This window comes from Homarus americanus, unplaced genomic scaffold, assembly GCF_018991925.1.
Source record: "Homarus americanus isolate GMGI-L3 unplaced genomic scaffold, GMGI_Hamer_2.0 scaffold54347, whole genome shotgun sequence".
In the NCBI taxonomy this organism is placed as follows: domain Eukaryota; kingdom Metazoa; phylum Arthropoda; class Malacostraca; order Decapoda; family Nephropidae; genus Homarus; species Homarus americanus.
Genome location: NW_024715291.1, coordinates 444,577 through 467,107, shown reverse-complemented (window position 1 = coordinate 467,107; position 22,531 = coordinate 444,577). Strand labels below are relative to the sequence as shown.

General features: G+C 42.9%; 1 protein-coding gene across 3 annotated transcripts in view; it reads right to left on the bottom strand.

Annotated features, from left to right (window-relative positions):
* The window catches only part of LOC121857335, a 118,900-nt gene that overhangs the window by 17,485 nt on the left and 78,884 nt on the right, over positions 1-22,531 (bottom strand). For 2 of the 3 annotated variants that reach the window (XM_042353347.1, XM_042353355.1), the window contains exons 15-29: positions 21,948-22,137; positions 17,879-18,357; positions 16,957-17,137; positions 15,022-15,136; positions 13,105-13,267; positions 11,916-12,159; positions 11,401-11,586; positions 7,412-7,516; positions 6,986-7,129; positions 5,872-5,996; positions 5,490-5,659; positions 4,591-4,796; positions 3,497-3,674; positions 2,103-2,241; positions 205-310 (exon numbers count right to left, since the gene is read on the bottom strand). In XM_042353347.1, the coding sequence (XP_042209281.1) occupies positions 205-310; positions 2,103-2,241; positions 3,497-3,674; positions 4,591-4,796; positions 5,490-5,659; positions 5,872-5,996; positions 6,986-7,129; positions 7,412-7,516; positions 11,401-11,586; positions 11,916-12,159; positions 13,105-13,267; positions 15,022-15,136; positions 16,957-17,137; positions 17,879-18,357; positions 21,948-22,137 (2,731 nt within the window). The remainder of the gene's footprint in view (positions 1-204; positions 311-2,102; positions 2,242-3,496; positions 3,675-4,590; positions 4,797-5,489; positions 5,660-5,871; positions 5,997-6,985; positions 7,130-7,411; positions 7,517-11,400; positions 11,587-11,915; positions 12,160-13,104; positions 13,268-15,021; positions 15,137-16,956; positions 17,138-17,878; positions 18,358-21,947; positions 22,138-22,531) is intronic. The other variant, XM_042353360.1, reaches the window with a different exon arrangement.

Genomic DNA, 22,531 nt, shown 5'->3' with positions numbered 1-22,531 from the left:
ACCCGAGTCCAGACCGGGGGAGGACTTACCCGGGTGGTTGAGGGCCTGTTGGAGGATGACTTACCCAGGTTGTTGAGGGCCTGCTGGAGGATGACTTACCCGGGTGGTTGAGGGCCTGCTGGAGGAGGACTTACCCGGGTGGTTGAGGGCCTGCTGGAGGAGGACTTACCCAGGTTGTTGAGGGACTGCTGGAGGAGGACTTACCCAAGTTGTTGAGGGCCTGCCGAGTGACGACGGTGAAGGCCAGCTGGGCCAGGTGGAGCTGCTGGGATTCGTGGACGTGGTCGTCATGGGACACAAGGAACGACAGCTGGTGAAACACAAGATGTGAGTGAGTAACCCGGAGACGAGGAGAGGATAACGAACAAAATCCCACTGGACAAAATTCCACCACAAAACAATAACAAACAAACTTAAATCTATTTTATGATTTTGATGATTCTGGAAAAAAGAGAGAAGAAAGTAGACACGTAAAAAATTCAGACATAACACTTTTGTGAAGGATAGAGACGTATACCATACAAGCCAGAGATAAAAAGAGTGTTTTTGATAGTAAACAATGGTCTTATGGATGAATGAACTGTGAAAACTATAGAGAAACATTGAATAGATTCTTAACGTAACCATTATATATATTTAGACTACTGAAGGTTTATCTACAACACGAATGGATATTTTTTTGTTTTTTCTCCTAATATACACAATACACAATATCTTAATTAAAAACTAAGAATAACTGCCAGTAAATCATCTATTACCATTTTGTTATTGAAATTTTTTTGAATTTGTGTTATATAACCAACCTCTCTTTATAAAAAAAAATGAATATATATATAAATTAACACAATGTAATAAAGCAAACAGACAAACCTTTCGGATGTTAGAGTAATGTTACCAGTGTGGGAAACCGAATTAAAACCCCCTAAGTTTAATGTAATAAACCACACATACATATCTGGCAACACATAAAACAATGTTCACAAACTCAGAAATTTTGTTATGCATCACAGAAAGTCCGACACGAAAGAAATAATTCCTAAAAATGAAAATAAAAGTGAATCAGTGTTGTTACCATCGTCAAGGACAACCATTACACACTCTTACGCCCACCATTATACACTCTCACGCCCACCATTATACACTCTTACGCCCACCATTATACACTCTCACGCCCACCATTATACACTCTCACGCCCACCATTACACACTCTCACGCCCACCATTATACACTCTCACGCCACCATTATACACTCTCACGCCCACCATTATACACTCTCACGCCCACCATTACACACGCCAGGTCTCTTTCCTCGAGGGAGATTGGGACGAGAGACCAGATGTATGTGACACTTGACCAGGGTTGATGACACTTGTTTAGGTCAGTTGGATGTTGTGTTCGGCTGAGCAAAAAGAACACAGCAGAAGCCTAGGCCAATTGGATGAACTGTTCGGATAGGTTACTGGCTTAGAGTGTCTTAGGTAAGGTTAACTAATGGTAGTAGTACACGTTTAAACCCGTGGACGTAAGCCTGTTGAAAGCCAGTTGGTTGTGTCACTAATGTGGGTGAGGGCTGGACAGTAAAATCCTAAGCTAAGGAGAAAACTTTAAGAAAATTTAGAATTCATGAATATTAAAATGAGCAAAACCTTTATTAATCTACCCAGGCGCCGTTTCTAAGTTCAAAATTTCATAAAAAGTTTTCAATTGGTGAGAAAAATTGGTAATTTGTTCTCCTATAGAATTTTATTTCCACGTTAACTATAGGACACACAAACATACATGACAATGAAAATAATTTTATATTTCAGTAATGATGTAACTTAAGAGGGAAAGATCCATAATCGTCGGTGTTACGGGGGAGACAGTCTTTACACACACACACACGCACACACACACACACACACACACACACACACTCTCTCTCTCTCTCTCTCTCTCCTCCGTTATTTCCCCGAGTAAACCAAAGCAAACCAAACCCCACTGTACAGGTCAAATGAATCCTATTCCTACTCCTTTAGGGATGGGGATCATTGGAATTGGAAGTCCATCAGGATTAGGATGTATTAGGATTGGAGTTCCAGGATGGCAAATCGACCTTTACCTTGTAGTGATCGAGGGGGCTGGGAGGGGGGATGAGCACAGTCGCTGAGAGCCAATGCCGCCCCTTGTGACCGCTCTGTCTCCACACCGCCCATTTCCGCACGCCCACGCTGGGGTCCTCCGCGTCCACCATCTCCAGGCTATAGGAAGGAGTAAAGGGGAGTGAGGTGTTGGAGAAGGAAATTACAGACAGGTTAGGTTAGGTTAGGTTAGGGTATATAAGAAGCAATTCATATATGGATACCGCTTATCACTGCTTATCTAAATGATTGTTTATAGCCAATCAAAAGTTAAAAGAAACATACATAAAGTTATCAGTAATCGGCAATTATCCCTACTGTCTCCTCACACCCACACACACACCCACACACACACCCACCCACACACACCCACACACACACCCACCCACACACACCCACACACACACACACACACACACACACACACACACACACACACACACCCCAAGCAGTATGTGTTCTGCACCTCTCACCTTCCTCACTACCGCTAAAAATTTCCTTAATATGTCACGAGGTGTTAAATATTGTGACTGATAACCTCTTCACCATGAACCAATTTTTGCTATTTTTTTTTCTCACCTCAGTTTTATTGCCGTTGTGAAAAACTTAGTAGAGTTATTACACCGAATAAGTAAAGGTTTAATCTATCATGGTTCCTCCGCCTCCTGAAGCCTGATTAAAGTTTCGATATGTTCGTGGTTCACTTTTGCGATTGTGGTCCGTGAAGGGGATCTCATCAAATAGAAATCCTCTGACAACTTTTGTGGAATTTGTATGTAGGAAAAAAATGGGTTTTATTTCATATTTATGCAATTCAATTCCATCTCTGAGTATCCTGTACGAAAAATAATAAGTGATTTATATGTTTTATTTTTGTTGGATTTTATTTTTAGCTACAAATATGTTTATGATAAGAATCCACTCACTAAGTCTCAGCGACACACACACACACACACACACACACACACACACACACACACACACACACACACTTTTCCAAAGCACAACTCCATAACTGCAGAGTCTTGAAGCACAGATCACCGAGTCTTACTTTCTACAGTGGTCGTCTATACTTTTAAAGGTTAAGAAAGGCGTCCTACATCACAGTTAGTTATACAGTTCGTTCTATAGCTAATACCAGCGTTACCTTACTGGTCTTCGATACTGAGAGATAAAAATAGATAAAACTGAAATGTGAATCCTTAGATGTGATGGCCGGCTGAGTAAGTGAATCAGAGCATCGTATTGAAGTAAGAGAGTAACACTGGAGTAAGATTTTGTTGTGATAAGAGGCTCATGTGAGAGTAACTATGGCGTAAGAAATTAATGAAGAGTAACATTAGACTAAGAGGCTCTACCTGATTAAGTGACTCACCTGAGAGTAGCGTTGGAGGCACCTAGCCAGGCATCGAGGCGGTACTTGAAGGTGAGGACTCCCACCCCTCCTGCTGGGTGGTGTAGCCTGGGGGTCACGAGGCGGCTGGGGGGGTTGTTGCTCCTCTTACCAGGCTTCTCTGGCACTGGTGAAGGCTTTACTGAGATGTAGCGCGGCACTGAGAGCGACGGAGGAACCATCAACATTGGTGTATAATAAATTAGAAAATTCTAGAGTTTTACAAGAATGACATGAGACAGATTAGTAATTATGTTTAATGAATTCTTAAGTGGTATAATCTTAAAGAGGGTAAAGGTTAAGGAAGAATCTTAAGTATAAACAAGATCCAATACCCATAGGACCCACTGGAGGAAAGCGACTAGAAATACCTTTGTGAGCGTAACCCCTGGAATTGGACAAAGTTATAATCTCCCAGACAAGGAAAAAAGAAATAAAGAAATTCATATTTTCCTTTAGATATTAATGGGTTTTATTCGCAGTATGTGTTACCCAAATCACATCTCGGGCGCACACAAGCACTGGTAGAATTTCCAGCCCAGGTCTCACTTGTTGTAGGAGAGAGTCAAGAAATGGTGGTGGATAAAATCATAAATGGAACACTAGGGGCGGCGGGGATGATGGTTGTGCAGGAGAGACATATATATTACGACAGAAAAATATGACACACACACACACACACACACACACACACACACACACACACACACACACACACACACACACACACACACACACACACACACACACACACACACACACACACACACACACACACACACACACACACACACACACACACACACACCACACACACACACACACAAAACTTATAAACTTTTATTTTTATCTTACATTCATCTTAGGATAGTTTATAAATTGCAAAAATTTTCAATATAATCAGAGAAGTGCAGTGGATGAGGGTACTGCTGAAGATGGTCTGTCGGCTGTTAACTGAATGGAATTGTACTGAGTTGTCTGATTACAAGAGGATAAAGAGTGTGAGAGCGTATGTGTGTGGGTGTCTATGTGAGAGAGAGAGAGAGAGAGAGAGAGAGAGAGAGAGAGAGACTCACCTTCGAAATTATCGTCAAGACAGTGTCGTTCATCATCGCCGTCAGGACAGTCGAAGCGTCGGTCACAAACAGAGAGCTCAGGTACACAGTGACCAGAGGGACAATGATAGTGTCCTTGGGCGCACTCCTCCACTCCGTCCACTCCTACACACTCCCTTTCATCTTCTCCTCCCTCACAGTCCCACACTCCGTCACACACCTGCCAACTGTCCCATCAATACAGGTAAGAACTTAAGCACTTTGGTGTTGGAGTAAATCAATTTTATTTTTTATTTTTTTTGTTTATGTATTTGTGAATGGAGTTGTTATCATCGTTGTTGTTGTGGTTTTTGTTGTTGATTGTTTTTTTTAGCTGCTCTTAGTTATGTTTGTATTTACTTTAAGCTTAGTTAGTTGTTGTTTAGTGACTATTTAAATATTGTGTGGTGTGTGTGTGTGTGTGTGTGTGTGTGTGTGTGTGTGTGTGTAGACCCCACCCCCCTCACACGTAAATATACACCCGCAAAATATGCAAACACAAAAAATAAAATAAATAAAAAATCTGAAAATAAGGCAATTAGCAGGAAACCTCATTTGGCCTCCTCAGCTCATGCTCCTCCCGCCCGGACCACAGCCACGCCGGTAGATTGTGGTGGCAGAGTCAACAGTTTGGGAAGTCATGATTGTTGGTACGTTAAACACACGCACACACACACACACACACATCTGCTGTTTAAAGAGAGTGTTTACATTGTAGGGAGGAAGCAGGGGCTGGAGGGAGGTGAAGGAGAGGATGGGGGTAGGGGGGAGGGATGGAGGGAGGGAGGGGTGAAGGGAGAGGATGGGGGTAAAGAGGAAAAAGGGAGGAATATTTGGTATGTTGTAAGCGAGGTAAGGAAGGAGGAGGAAGACTGTCTCACCTGGCCACACAGACGTCACACACCAGGTGAGCGGGAGGACAGGCGTCACAGAACTCCTCGTCGGTGCAGGCGGGGAGAGAAGGCGAGCCGTCACACACCTGCTCCTGCGGCACACACACACCGGAGGTGGGGCAGATGAACTTAGCCGGGCCGCAGTAAGCACATCCCACCTATACATGTTAATTAAAGAACAAGATTCAGTTTCTCTAATGTGTTCTAAATGTTTATTATAGAATTAAGACTAACTTTTATTTACAAATTTAATCCTAATCTTAAGTCTGAATGACGCTTTGTAGATTTAAGTTATATTCTCCCCATAATCGTAACAAGTACTGTATCCTCCCACACGTTCTACAGACCATCTAGCCCGAGGTGTACTGACCTCGTCGAGGCCGTCGAGGGGACAGTCCTTACGTCCGTCACAGCGCCAGGCAGCGGGGATACGGAGACCCCCGGAGCAGGTAATTTTCTCTCCCTCCCCCACCTCGTCTGTCAACACAATATTCTCTGATAGATAAATGGATAGATAAGTGAATTACCAAAAATTATTAGATATTCTGGAAAAAAGCTAAATAGCGAAGATACACAAACATGTGAAAAGATAAACTTATACGTATATAAAAATCCAGATTAATAGATGAGTTTATAAAGAAATTAAAGTATAAATTAAAAGGTATTTTTTTACGTTTATTTTTTCTCCTGGTCAAGTGGAGCTAGTACCCGATGTGGATCACCGCTGTTTGTACAACCATACCCCTATTGTCGTCGAAAAACTCAACTGTTGACACATATACAGACAACAGGGGGAGAAACACCGCACAGTATGTACCGTTAGTCAGATATGTGGCCAGGCCCTCTTGGTGGACACTCTGAATTGATTCGTAAATTCTATGGTGATATACGTAAGTCTACGTATAGGTGACATTGTCATGGCACAACCTCTTATGTGTCTCGTCTACTCTATTAAAAAGACACCAACCAGTTTCTTTTACAGTGAGTGTAGAGTTTAAATAAAACACACTGCTGTCTTGTACCTAAAGTAGTGTTCCACCCCTCAGTGGCCTTTACGAAAATGTGGCCAACAATATATTTTTTTCGGTAATATTTATGATCGAGGTTTGTGCTAAGTGATATGATAGATGTAATATCTGTAAAGGAGGTTCCACTATGAATCCTACGGTGCCACATGTTCGGAAAGGTCCACACTATACTGTGGGAAACTGTACCTCTGCCGCTCCCCCGTCCTGACCCAGTATAAGTGAATATCCAGGTTATGATGAAGTTATTTTTCCTAGGAGGGAGAACTAACACGTGTAACAGATAATCTCCGGACCATCTGCACCGTCAACAAACATCCCTGGCCGGGAGAATTTCATGGAAGTTACTACCGCTTCTTACCTCCCCACGTTCGTCTTAAGGGAACACTCAGCACCTACATAGTACTCACAATGGATTAATTAACACTGGTTCTGAGAGAGGGGCAGTACTGTACTCACCGCTGCTTGGAACGGTCCTGGCCACGCCCTTACAGGAGGCCTCGTCCTCGGCTTGCCGGCAGTGAGAGATGCCGTCACACAGGAGGTCTCGGGGCAGGCAGGGGTCCAGGGGCGCCCCACAACCCTCCGGGGGACACGTCCGTCCTGGTGAGCACAGGGGCCAGTGTTTTAGAGGAGGGAAAGTTTTCGTATTATACTACACGAAAGATTGTTACTGAAGATTCTACAAAACTTCATTTTGATCAATAGTGCGCGTGTATCTCTCTCTCTCTCTCTCTCTCTCTCTCTCTCTCTCTCTCTCTCTCTCTCTCTCTCTCACACACACACACACACACACAGGTGAATGGAACTTCAAACAGAAGCAACTTAATATACCCCTTTTATAAACACACTGAGGTTATAAACAAACATAATAATAGTACTCACCAGAGGGGCAGCGGAAGGCGCCCTGGGCACACACACCTCCACCCAAGTGAAGGGCGGAACTAACTGATCTTTTACACCCCAGTTCACCAGCGTCTCTGTCACACTCTGTAGGGGGAAGACGGAAGGGGTGAATATATATGGCGCTACAGAAGGAGGTCAAAGTGATCACTAGACAGAAGAATCAGGTCATGTTTCTCAAAAGTCAAAGGTCGGAGGGGCGTCTCTCTATGATTAACAAATTGATTATGTCCTGGAAAAGAAGAAGAATGAAAACAGCGATACCAATAACAACAAGCACCACAAACATAACATCAACAACAACAACAACAATAACAGGTACACAAAAAATCAAGGAAAACAAGAAAGCTAAGTGTGTACTCGTATAACCCTCTGTACCGTTAAATGTATTGCCGAAGTTTATTAATATTTTGACAAGATTTAATCGTAATAATTATCCTTATTTTACTTTAACCTTCAACAATGGACATGGATAAAATCTGAACTTCGCTTTAACTATAAACATGAGTGAAGAAATATTAATGAAAAGCCACTAAAAAAATATAAAACTCCCCCATGTATGATAAATAGATTCAGTCAGATCACAAAAGCTGGGATATGTTTGAATAAATATACTGTATCAGCCAAAAAATAAATAAAACAATAAAAAGTTAATTTGTTGATCTACTTACACTTAACGTAAATCATGTGAGAAATAATGTGTCGTAAAAGCGCATGACTTTATTTTGAGTATGATAAAAATTGGCCAACAAGGGGATAATATTATGCTGTGGTCTGAGGAGGAGGAGGAGGCGGCGGCGGCGAACGTCACCCAGTGTGATGTATAACGTTATCATATCTCTGGTGGGTGGAGGAGACCAGGAGTGACGTCCACGGCGGGGATTTATCTCCTGAAGACTCTGCTCTGACGCCTCCTCCTTCATCTACTGGGGTAGGGGGGTGGGGGTGAAGAGGAGGGAGCTGTGGGGGCGGGAGGGCGGTAAGGTGGAACGGGATTTGGGAGGAAGTTGGGAGAGAGGGACGGGAGATGAGGGATGGGAGCTGGGGAATGGGGGAATTAGGGAAGGGTTTCGCCTGGGAAAAATATTTATTTTCTCTAAAAATATATTTCGTAAATAACTGGGATGCTAATCTTCCTTTTTCCCCTCAAGCTGTAAAATATCTTCTGTAATACATCCTTCCTGCCATGGTCTAAACCTTCAATAAGTTTGTAATGAAGTGTAATATTTATCTACTCCGTACTCCTTCATAATATTATACAATAGCCTTGCTTACTTGGACACATTGCTAAGATCTGTTCTTTCATTTAAGCACATTACTGTACGGGACAACCTCTTATCTCCTCTCCTAATGGCCCTAAGAGTATCGGCTACAGCACGTTAACAGTACACTTAGACCGCCCTTGGACGTGGATTTTAACACAACTATCAACCCCATTCTGCTTGTCAGTTATTACCAATTCAACCGGTACATTTTTCCGAACATAAGTTAACAGACCTATTGTATTATTTCTATTATTAGTTGGTAAACAGAAACATTGATAATCACATAAATTCATCACATTACCATCCTCTGTGCCCGTCTCTTGTAAGGCTATAACATCCACATTATACAACAGTGCTACTCATGCACGTCTGTGGTCCTAGGATGTGAGCTATTAACATTCTATGAAAGCATATTAAACTAGTGTCCTCCATTTTCCCTATTAACAACCTTATTCTCTCATTCACAAACTGTTCCATTACTTCTTTCACTCGAGCTAATACCTTATTATGTAATACTTCGGGGTTATCACCCCATTTGCGGGCTATCTCTTCCCTAATGTCCACATTTTACGTGCCCCATAGCAAAGATGGTTTGTCAGAATTTATTACTGTATTATGTTCAACCTTTTTTCCTCGTAGTTCAGCATCCTCATTTCTATGTTCACAAAAATGGTCAATTACCTTCTGGCTGCCCTCTACCTTTTTTCTAAGCATCTAAATTTCTTGCCTGAGTTGAATTACTACACCATACCCATCAACAAACTTGTCAATTACGTTATCTTCTGGAATAACTTTTGGTGCAGCTCCTACACCATTTCCTGTTACCTCCAACGTGTCACTCTGTTCCATCCTCTTCTTCCACACGTTCTCAGTTGAAGGTAGAGTTGTCTCACCTGCAACTCCTCGTCCTTCTCGTTGCTGCACTTCCCTCACGCTCTGCCACCGCACACCACGCATCTGTGGCTTCTTATTGCAAATTGAGGAGCCACAATTCCAACAGCACGGTGCAATATGTTACCCAGACTTTATTTAATCCCTCATTCTATTGAATTATGATTTTTTCCACAGTAACGACACCGACATTCAATTTAACATTTCCAGGCTATATGGCCCCACCTGCTGCACTTGTAACACAGAACAGGTTGTTCAATAAACTTTGCAATTCTCCTCTATCTTATCACAGTCACATAGGAATTTTTTCGACCTTCCTAAGCAGGGGTTCAAACTTTTTATGCTCTCTTCCCAGTGTAGCAGCCCACAGTAATCGCTCACAGAATAACATACGTAAATCACTTGGGAAGTTCAACCTCCTCCTACCTGAGCCGTTTCCACCACCCGGGTTGCTCGTCACATTGGTACTGTCACGATGATTCATTCGACCAACCTGCTGCGTTTAATTCCCAGTTGAATTCTTTCTGCTTTCTTCTGTGTGTTTCGTACTTTTCTATCTATCATTTATGATCTCACCACTATCACTTCCTTCACTTTTTTCACCAACTCTCGCCACCTCTTCTTTTCTTTCTTACTAATCATCTCTTGGAAACTGTCTGTCACCTCCATTGTTGTAGGCCGCGGATCATCTGCTTCCGATTCGCAACTTGAAAGCCACAATCTTTTCTTCTCCAGTCAAAGCCTTCACAAGTTGCTGCCCATCACTTACCCCAGGCATGGTGCAAAGCTTAGGCAGCCAGTGAAAATCAACAGTATTGTCCCAAAGTACAAGGCTGGCACGTCCGACCAGTACGGCCAGCGTTCAGAGAATCTATCTACTGAAGACACGATGCGATAATACATTAAAGTGTGTACGATAATTCCATCAAAACTAACGTCAAGATACAATCCACTGGAAAAAAACAACAACAATGTACAAGTAGGGAAACACTTCTTGCGTGTGTCATGATAATAATGGCACTGCAGTGATATCCGAGATGTAGTTGGTGTGAGGTGGTGGTGTAGCAGTCCTTCCGGGAGCTATATGTAAGGTATAACTATGACAGGTAGAGTAAGGGGAAGCTGTCTCACTTTTGATTCATGCGCTCAAGGACACATGCTCACGGTATAGAGGCACTGCGGCCGTGTTTATATCGATATCGTAAACGAGACTACCGTAGCTACACGGGGAACAGTGTCGTACGAAGCTTTATGAATCAGAAATCATAGCCAATACCATTCGTGTGGGGGACAACGTCTTCTCTTTTTCCCTCCTTCAGGCATAATTAACCGACGTGAGGGATGGAGGAGGAAGGATGGGAAGGATAGGTGGGGAGGGTATGGTTATGATGGTCGGATCGGGGGGGACAGAAATTGGTCATATGATCCCACACGACGACTCTCTGGCGATTTGGTTGGCGAATGTAGGTAAACAGAAACACTGAGGGAGGGAGGGAGGGAGGGAGGATAATGAAAATGGGAGATATGATAAAGAAGAGAGAGAGATTAAGAGGCTGGTGGATGAATAGACATAAGGAAAGAGTGAAGGGAGAGAGAGGTTAAGAGTTTAATAAATGAAAGGAGAGGGGTGGCGAGAGAAAGAGAGAGAGGAGAGATTTAGGGAGGCATAAAGGGGAACGAGGGAAAGGAAGAATAAACAGCAGGATGAAAGGAAAGAGAGACGTGGGAAGGAAATTAATGGAAAGTAAGAAAGAGGATTAGAGCAGGAAATTAGTTTACATACCGCAGAATAAAGTTGTGGGGGTCAATACTCACCACAGTGTTCCTCGTCACTCTTGTCGGGGCAATCTGGTATGCCATCACACACCCAGGCCTCCTGCAGGGGTGAGCCATCCCTGCAAGAGTGCTCAGCCACGTCCACAGACTCAGGATCGAGAACCATCGGGGCCTCCGTGGTGATGAGGCTGCCGAGGGTGGTGTTGCTGGTGTTAGCCTCGTTTTCTGCAAGGTGAGGGTCGGGCATTTAGCAAAGGTTAAACCCGTAAAGGATAGTCAGTGTACATGACTCATATTTTTAACGTTTACATTTGTGATGAGTTTTGTGGGTCAGGAAGAAACTGAGTAATCTTGAATGAGGTGAAGCGAATTTAGGGAAACCGAGGTAATTCTGCCTCAACGATGAAGAATGGGAGGTGTTGGTTAGCTATGTGGAAGAGTTTATAAGAACAGGAGAGAACACGGTGGGTTAGTATGGGACAGGATGGGTAATGTTGGGGGGTGGGTCTGGGTAGACAAGGTGGACTGACGTGGGTGTTGAGCGTTGAACACACCTGGGAAGGGAGCGTCTACGTAAACCCAGTCTCGCTGACCAAACTTGGGCTGTGTCATACCACACAGGGACCCTTGGGGTGTGCAGTGCCACTGTGGCGGCGAGTCAAGACTGGGAGAGGGCGTGTCCAGGCTAGAGATGGAGGTATCCTGGGGTAGGGTATCGTTGCAGCCTCCCTGAAGCACCTTCACGTCGTCAACCCAAACTTCCGTCGAAGACTCTGCTGTCCCTGCAGTCAGCATCACCTGACAAAAAACGACAACAATGAACAATGAAAGAAGCACGAAACAAGTAAACAAAAAGCACCAGTAGGGACGTCCTTTGTTTCCAACACCAAAAATGAGATGATTATTAATCCTGAAAATGAATTTACAATATAAAGCTTAATTCAATGATCTTGGTTTACAGAATTATTGTATCAACTGTAAATCTGGCAGCTCCTTTTCTTGTTTAACAAAACCTACTTCATAATGTACGTCTTAACTGACCTCAGTCTCTTATACCTAAGGATGAGTTTAGTTTGGTCTGGTAAATCACAACACACCAGACCAGTGGTGTTAGGTGACGGCTCTTGTTGCCCTTTGAGAAAAATAACGCTGTCTGCCTGAATTGTTTTGTAAGGAGGTAGAGACTCTCGGAGAAAATGAAGAGAAAACATATTCTTTAGGAAAACAGAAAGTTGGTTTTCTTGAACGCCCGCCACCTGCTGACTGAAACACGACTCAGAACAAAAGTTTTGTGTGAATCACCAGCAAAATTTCGTCTTTAATTTATCCACTTATATATGTTGTGCTGTGTCGATTACTCATGAATATTATCTTTAACTTTAGTTTCCATTGATGTCGGTGGGTAGTCTTAACTTATGACAATTACCATTTGAAGTGTTACGTACTACATTTTATTAGCACGTTTGAAATGAGTCCGGCGACAGCACACAACCATAATTAAAACAAAAAGACGTAAGATGTCTCTGACTAACAAAGCGGCTTCACAAAACTTGAGACACACAGATAAAATAGATGGAAACTCGTTATACTGCCAGCTGTCCTGTACAAGGTTAGATAACTTTACATAACCTGAGATATTCTACAGAAAAAGGTGAGTTTAAAGACTACAAGGAGTTTCTACCACTGTCAAAGTGGTTTCAGTAGACCAATAGACAGGTTCTGACGAGGGTGTGGAATGATCACCTTGTAGGCACGTTGTGTGGGTTGTAGTGTAACACACTCGGTGAGCCAGTGAAGACCCTTGCCCCGGCACTGCTCCCAGATGGTGTTAGTGGTGCCGTGGTCCTCCTGCCCCACCTCCCGCTGCCCCACCGACAGGCATCTACTCGTCCCCATCACCCGGTACCTGTAGAGTGCGGCAACGTCTTTTAATTCCAGGATAAAGATAAAAAGAAGGTTTTATCTATTAACTCATGAAAGCGCGCGCGCACACACACACACACACACACACACACACAGAAAAAAACATTTAAAAAGAGTATTTTATCAACTTTGAACACTCTGATAAGACTCATCAATATTTTTTAAGCCGATACACAACTAGAACAGAAATATTCAATCAATGCAAAAACGTGGACAAGTAGTAATTCAATGGACAGAGAGACAAACAAAACGGAGGGAGTCAAATATCGAACCACTTCGCTAACAACGTCACTGAACCCCCCCCCCCTCTCTACACTCCAGTATATTGCTATTACAGGAAACTTGAAAGGAACTTGAAAGGAACTTGAAAGAAAATCCCTAAACAGATTAAGAATAAAAAAAACAAAAAACAGATCATTAAGAGACGCAGCTCACCCACGCACGAACTCTCAGTTGACTACAAAAACAAGAGCACAACTTTTATCGATATTTGTTTTATTTACAATTGTTTCTTTTATTGGAATATTAATTGATATTGGACTCTGAAAACTGATGTAGGGAAGTGCAATTATCTTGAAACAGCTGGTAAGGTTGTAGTTTTCATGAGGGTGTTGTAACATTACACACAGAAACACACACACACACACACACACAATTACATACAAGTGATACAACTATTTACTCACACACTTAAACGCATATAAATAAATATTCTCAAATACGTACACACATAACAAATATACACACACACACACACACACACACACGGTACTAGAATCAAAGCCTGCAGCAGGATCCATCACAGAGGGGGTTGAGTGTTGACGTGGTGATCACTCAAGATAATGTGACTCACTGGCAACTCAGCACTGGGATGAAACTCGTGTCTTACTATAAATACCTTCCTTACCTTTGATAACTTATTATAAGAGAAAGTTTCCAGTTGATATTAATATTCAGTGTATCGCTGCCGTCAGTCGCCAGGTGGCAGGATACTGCAAGTGAGTTTACTACTTAACCTAAAACGTCTTTCAAACAATAAGGACATTATGGGGTTTTCTGTGTAGTATACTAAGTGTTATATTATGAACCATATCAGTATTAAAGGTGCCATTATTTAACCAGTATCTATCTCCGAGATGGAGTGAGATCAGCCAGACTCCTGGTTGACGCCACACCACTCCACCCCTCTACGATGAATCATTTCTGGACGTTCATCCTTTAGTGTGTGTGTTATGTCGGTTGGTTCTCTCTCTTTAACAACAACGTGTTATATTACGTGTCTTTCGTCTTGAAGAATTACCAGATGGAAACCATATTATGGCCGCTGTACAACTCGACCATCACGTCTCCTGTTTTGATTTATTCTAAGTGAATTCATTAATTACCTTTTACCTGACTCAAAGGTCCTTTCTCTCATTATTGTTTAGCTGTAGAAGACTTCAAGATGGGTCCTTGTTCATTATAAAAATAGCTCGCTGACGTCAAAGCCGACGCAAGCGTAGTGACGTCAAAGTTAACCATCAACACCATTTATTGATTCAGAGACGAATTACAAACACCCAATTAGTCAGGTTGTACAGAAGACACAGCAGTCACCTCTGTTACCTTCTGCGTCCACTGCAGGTGGGTGTTACTTGAAGGTCTTACTTGAAGGTGAAGACCGTGGGGTGGATCCTACTTGAGGGTGAGAACCATGGGGCAGATCTTAACCAAATGAAGGCCGTGAGCGGGTTTTACCTGAAGGTGAGAGCTCTGGGAGTGGTGGAAGCGGTGATAGTCTCACTGATGAGACAGGTGGTATCCTTCGGGTTTCCCTCCACCAAGACGGCCGCGTGGCTCCCCTCCTCTTCGTCTGTGATGAAGATAACGCGCAAGTGTGAAGGTTGGAGGAAAAAAATAGTGTGTGAGTGTGGTGGGGGTGCTAGGGATGGTTATACACTATCTCTTGTCCCTCCACCCGGACGAAGCCTGGTAACTCGCCCAATAAAGTAGAAACAATGGGTGGAGGATGTATCTCTGGGAAAGGAAAGGGACTGAGGAACAGGATATGGAAGGGGGGGGGGGAGCAGCGTGTGTAGAAAGTAGTCTTGGTTCAGTGTTTACAGCATCAATTTCGCTTCACTCTCATAAAAAAACCCGTTCACTGTAGATCCACAATTAGTACCAGGGATTATAATTAGAGTAGATTAATTAAAACGATCTTAGCAGGGGGCTTTCTGTCAATAAATCTAGTAAAGTCCGTAAAGTCTAAATGAAGCCTCTCCTTAATTACATCACTCTTGGCTGTCTCCATCATACAGGGGTCAATTTCACCTTTGTCTTGTACTTTTCAAACTAATTCTATTGTTTTCTTCCCTTGTCACTACCTCAGCTCTAACAAATGTAAAAACCCAACTGAAGACTTGTCCATACCTTCCTTTTGTCTGTGTTTGTTATTGTCAGAAAATGATTGAATTGTAGACGTGAGGGAGAAAACAATAATTCTCCCTTGCGTTGGTGTGATAAATCTCCCTGACTCTACATCACCAGGTGGCTAGGTTATGGTGTGTGTTAGGGTGAGGGAGGGAGTTTACTGTTATTTATGATCTTTGTAATTACTCTCTCCCTCCTGCTACTGGGCGTGGGTGAGTAATTGGGACGTAGAGTGGGTGATTGTGACGTAGAGTGGGGTGTTTGTGACGTAGAGTGGGGATGTTTGTGACGTAGAGTGGGGGTGTTTGTGACGTAGAGTGGGGGTGTTTGTGACGTAGAGTGGGGTGTTTGTGACGTAGATTGGGTGATTATGACGTAGAGAGTTTAGTGGGTAAATGACTGAATAAGGTAATAGGAGAGCAGGTGAGTGAATAAGAATAGGTGAATAGAAGAGAGTGTTTTGGAGGAGACAGGACCTACAAGCAAGATACCTTTATCGTACCTGCTTCTGTGACGCTATGTGCCTTCCTGAAACAAATTATAACGAAGTGAACATAGACTAAACACATATAAAATCACCTGATAAAAAGACGAATTTAATATTGAAAATGTTAAATCATCGTCCTGGTCTTCAAAGGATTACATAATTAATCTCAAAGGGTTAAACCAAAGTTCTCATCGAGTTAGACTATCATCCTCATAGGGTTAAAGCATAGTCCTTAAAGGGTTAAAATATAGTACTTAAAGGGTTAAATCATCGTCCTCAAAAATTTTAAACCATTGTCCTTAAAAGGTTAAACCATTTTCCTTAAAGGGTTAAACCATCGACATCAAAGGGTGAAAGAAAAACACTTGGATAAACTATTTGCTGACTCAATCTTTCCTCCGATTTTAGTTTAATTTTCACTCAGCTTGAACATGTCGTAACTGAGTGTAGTTATCCCGTAAGACATGATAGCGCTGAGAGAGGCGCCTCAGCAGTCAGGTAAAAGGAGGATTCAGGCGACTTAATACCTGGTGGAATAGGAGGAAACCCACCAAACGCTTCTTGGCTAATAATGACGGTGCCTTGAATTTGAGCGGAGAGGCAGTGTGGGGATGTATCTTGGTGTGGGAGGTAGTGTGGGGGTGTAACTTGGTGTGTAGGAGGTAGTGTGGGGGTGTAACTTGGTGTGTGGGAGGTAGTGTGGGGGTGTAACTTGGTGTGTGGGAGGTAGTGTGGGGGTGTAAATTGGTGTGTGGGAGGTGGTGTGGACGTACCTTGGTGAGGGCGGATGTACCAGACAGTGCCTCCGGTATACGAGACCTTCCAGGAGCAGAAGCCGGTATCGAAGGTGCAGGAGGGTCCGGCCGTACAGATGTCAGGTTGGAGGCTGACCTTTCGCACCTGCACGCCCCCGCTGGCCCCGTCTGTGCCTACGCCCACTGCTCGTAGAATCAGCTAATGAAGATGTAGGAAGCTTAGTGAAGGTTAAATATAGTCAGGGGATTCTGATTTGTTTTCACAAGACTTGGGTGATCCTGTTAATGCTGTATTAATCTTTATGTACAAGTTAGTTGATTCTTACCTCTATCATTATCTTCTTTCGCAGATGTTTCACCTATAGTTCATCTTTTATTTTATATTTCACTTCCTTTGAAGCTATATCTTACGACTTTCAAATACGAGTTTTATTTAAAAGTGACGAGAACCTGAACCCCACCCCGATCTTTTATTACTTTTCACGTCATGGTGGAATTATTGTGAATATCTTCTTTATGTCTTGATGAAACAAAAATAAGAAAATATCGAAGTGTTTTATAGATTATCTTAGTCTTGAGGGAGGACAGGTGGAGTACCTTACTCCCTCAAGATGTAAGTAATCACTCAACAGCTTTTATCTTTTGGTGTTTCTGTTTTTGGTGGTTATCGGCAGATTATATGAATCACTGGTTCTCTGCGGTAAGAAATATACACTTCATGTTATGAGAAGTTGATATTTAAAGAATCTTTCTCATAAACTTGGGGTGAAAAATTCTAAAGTTATATAATTACTGCAGCTATAAAATATACCTTTTGTCACTCTGCATTGAAACCCATCATTCAGGAGACCTTTAAGGCATTTTATAAGTTCACATGCTGGCATTATTACGTGAGTTAATTAGTGAACTTGTACGGAAGTCCTACATGTTAGCAAGTTACCTGGTACTGTGGTGGGAGTGTGTCAGGGAGGAGGTTGACAAAGGCCTCCATCACCCCAGGGCTCCCGACACGGCCCTGGGTCCATAGCACCTGTTCCTTCTCCTCCTCCTGGTGACCCTGGGAGTCCCTCATACGGTAGCCCTCCACAACTGCAGGCGCCACGCGACTCAGCACCACCCGTAACTCCGAGTTTGCTGACAGGAGGCGATAGTTGAGAGTCAGACACGCTCCTCCGCCGACGCCCGTCACCAGGGAGAGGCTTTCATCTCGATCAGTGTCTTCCAAACTATTTTCTGATAAACTGGGAGCACTGTGAGGTGTAAAGGTGATGTCTCCCTGGGTCACCACCGGGGAGATGAGATCAGCCCACTGTTGCTCATGCATGATGCTTCTGTTAACGTTACTGTTGGAGATGGTCTTGGTCCTGCTGTAGCTGAGTTTACTGCTCATGCTGCCACTACGTACCTCCGCCAGTATACCTTGTAGGGAGATAAGTGTACGATAAGGCTTTATAGTTCAGAGAGAGAGAGAGAGAGAGAGAGAGAGAGAGAGAAAGAGAGAGAGAGAGAGACGGTAGTAAGACAAAGGAGGAACGTCTTGATTCACTTTTTTACACATAAATACTATTAAGTGGAAGTAAATACCCGGTGTTCTACTAAGTGGTGGCAATAGTCTTGAGCAACATCAGAGTATAAAAGAATTTAAGTGGATATTTAATCATATTAGTTATGATAGGTTAGATTAGGTTAGATTAAGTTAAGTTAGGTTAGATTAGGTTAAGGTTAGGTTAAAGTTGTATAGATTAGGTTAAGGTTAGGTTAAAGTTGTATAGATTAGGTTGAGGTTAGGTTAAGTTTGGTTAGCTTATTATACCTTCATACGCGGGTCACGACGTTGTAAAAAAAAAGACAGTTAGATTTCTATTTTAAATTCCTTCATTTATAAACTTCCCACTTTCTTTTTACCATCTTATCCTGTCACTCTTCTCCAACTACCCCCACTCGCCCCGCTCCAAGGCATCCACTCCACAAAAAAGACTACTTTAGCGTAAGGGCGTTGAATCTCCAGGTGAAAGAAGCCATTTAAAATATATTCCCTTTTCTGTATCTCTTTTATATCATAGTGCGTCATTATATTCATCCTAAACGTCATTATCCTCACCTAGCATGTCATTATCCTTACCGTTCATGTCATTATTCTCACCTTTAATCATTATACTCACCGTTCATGTCATTATTCTTACCTGTCACATTCATGTCATTATCCTTACCTGTAACGTCATTATCCTCACCTGTCACGTCATTATCTTCACCTGTCACATTCATGCCATTATCCTCACCTGTCACGTCATTATCCTTACCTGTAACGTCATTATCCTCACCTGTCACGTCATTATCTTCACCTGTTACGCCATTAACCTCACCTGTCACATTCATGTCATTATCCTCACCTGTCACACCCCTCACCATAATCCATCTCAGTTAATCGGATGCTTTTGGCAATAATTCTAGTGTTACTGGTCTCTTAGTCTCAATACGAAGCTCAGGTGGGTGGGTGGGAGGGCGGGCGGGAGTCTCTCTTCCGGGTAAAGCCCCACAAATCTGAGCTCTCGTGTTTCTTTTCTCCCCTTTCATTACTCTAGTTTAAGCTCCGGTGAGTCTCCTGGCTTTCAGAACTCATTCCGACACCCCATGCCCTCAATCCGTCCATTCTATTTTAAAGGTGCAATGCAAATAGTGACGTTCTCATGTAGTTTCTCCATTTTCTATTCATTAATGGGGGTATTAGTGTAGAGTTTATTCAGGCAGTGTTTGTGCTGATGTTCGTGTTTGTTGTATGTTTTGATGGGTGGTATCTTAACGGATATACTGACACACGCGCACATACGCACACACGCACATAAACGAACGCACGCACGCGCACACACACACACACACGTATACCCCCCCCCCCTCACACACGCACATTTGTTGACATATATGATGAAATACTGTAATTAAAAAGATAACAGGTCGGACGCGGCCCCAGTTTACAATTTGAGTAATCCAATAGACTCTACAACGTTATTTGCATGTTAACAAACAGACTGTAATTTCAAGTCATATTAGGGGGGCGGGAATTCCACAGCAGTAAACTTGGGAGTGTTATTGACTGTTAAAACCAGTTAGTTCTCATCAAGTAGCGTCCTTATTGGCTAGTTCATGTTTTCTACCAGTCATTCCTCTTGTCTGAATGGCTGTTAATGTCTATACGGAAACAGACAGAACACATAACTCTAAGTCATCGTGGAAATGTATCCCAGATGTATTCAAAACGTTAAAAAAAATATAATCCTCTAATATTATAAACACGTTAAAATACCTTACAACACAGACCACGATTGAACACGTCTCCCAAACATTAATGTAAATGAATGAGTTTCTTTCCTTTCCTCCCTGGTGAACGAACTCGATATTGCTGTAAGCCTTCCCTGCCCCATGGAACAACGATGGAACCCAAGGAATCACAAGTCACTATTCACCACCTACACCCACCCACCCACTGTAGGCGTATCATGTTACCTACAGTGGGTGTATCATTTTACCTACAGTGGGTGTATCATGTTACCTACAGTGGGCGTATCATGTTACCTACAGTGGGTGTATCATGTTACCTACAGTGGGCGTATCATGTTACCTACAGTGGGCGTATCATTTTACCTACAGTGGGCGTATCATGTTACCTACAGTGGGCGTATCATGTTACCTACAGTGGGCGTATCATGCTACCTACAGTGGGCGTATCATGCTACCTACGCATAGTAAAAAAGTAAGTCCCCTTGCATTCAGGTTCGAAGTAAACAAGAAGGAAAGATAAAATGGAGTGGAATGAGTAACTTGTAATAATAAATAACTGGGATAAATAATAAAATGGAATAGAATAATAGTGGATTAGGGAAGACAATAAGTAAATGCGAAGGACTAGTTTACTACAGATGGACGATTAGATAAACTATGTTAGTAGAGACGACAAAAGAAAGAATATCAATCAGTCGAGTTTAAGCCATTGATGGGAGATATTTTCGTAGTCAATTGAGAACCTTTAATGAGGAGAAGTAAAAATAAGAATTAGAGGAGAATGTAAATAAGGTTTTATTAGCGTTTTCCTTTGGTTGAATCATCTTAAGTGTTCGGAGTGTTCGCATATGTTGAGACAATGTAAGTTCTCATGGCGATTCCTGTAAAATTTAACATCTAAAGGAAATAGCTAGGACGCCACAAAGGAGAGTTCTGTTTAAAAAAAAAATTAAGGAAAGAAATCACACGAGAAATGAGGAAGAAAAAACCTGGGGAAATTTTTTAGGTTCGTAGAGTGTAAAGAAGAGTGGTGAGGTAATGTATGATAATCTTCATTAATGGTGTGTGTGTGTGTGTGTGTGTGTGTGTGTGTGTGTGTGTGTGTCACTAAAGTCCAATACTCAGAACAAAGACACGCGCATCACGACAACACACCCACACAGACACTTTATATGCAAATACTCCTACAGTGGACTAAAATCCAGTCCTTTTATGACAAATTTTCCCCACCTGCTTCACACAAACACTGGTATTAATCACCATGTGCCTCACTTAATATATGTGCCGGGGGTAGGGGGTGTATGTGCCGGGGGGTGTATGCGCCAGGGGGTGTATGTGCCAAGGGGTGTATGTGCCAGGGGGTGTATGTTCCAAGGGGTGTATGCGCCGAAGGGAGAGGGGTGCCGGGAGGGGTGGTCGATGACGTAAACTGCGCTGAGGAGTCTGGGGTTAAATATCTAAATGGAAAGAATCTTAATAATTTGTTGTTTATGAAGCGTTGGAAAAACAAGCACTGGGATATTGTTTACCTATACTTTCATGTGTGTATGAGTGTGTGTGAATTTGTGTTCGTACTGGCATGTAAGTGGATGTGTGTATCTCTTTGTGCCACTGATCCACAGGGGTAATGCCACCTCTCCACGCACTATACTTTAACCATCCACCAGACTCATCCATCACCCACCAGAACAATTCAATATCCATCATCGACCAGAGGCTACCCATCATCCTACCTTCATCCGTCAGCAGCCAGTTCCTGTGGTCGCTATGAGTATTGGTCCAACCGCAGAAGTCGTGGGTGAAGGTGCAGGAGGTGGCAGTGAGGTTATCCAGCTCGCGGCCACACGATCCCTGGGTCACCTGCACGCCCGCCACTCCCGCCGTGTAGTGGGGGCCGTATCCGCGTTCATACTGCACCACAATCTGTACCGAGGATAACAGAGATTAATACATCGTGCTGAGTAAAACAGGTAGGAGAGCTTCGGTAATAACTACGGTACTCTCGCCGCAAAAAAAACGAAAAAAAACGGGTCATGACGGTACGCACCTGCCTCCTCCAGGGCAATATGTTACGTGATATCGACAATACAGAGAAAATAATGTCTAATTCGTCAACAGGTACACAAATTGGGAAGGCAGAACGATAACAGAAGAAGCTTGAGGTTTTAAAGAAGACAGGATGAGTGAAGTACAGATCTTGGGGTTACTGTCGACGGTGATGCCCTGTTAGAGGCGTTTGTGAGGCTGGATCCAGACAAGTGTAAGAGCGAGGGGAATGAATACAGGCAACAGGGGAATATTGTCATAAGATTTCGAG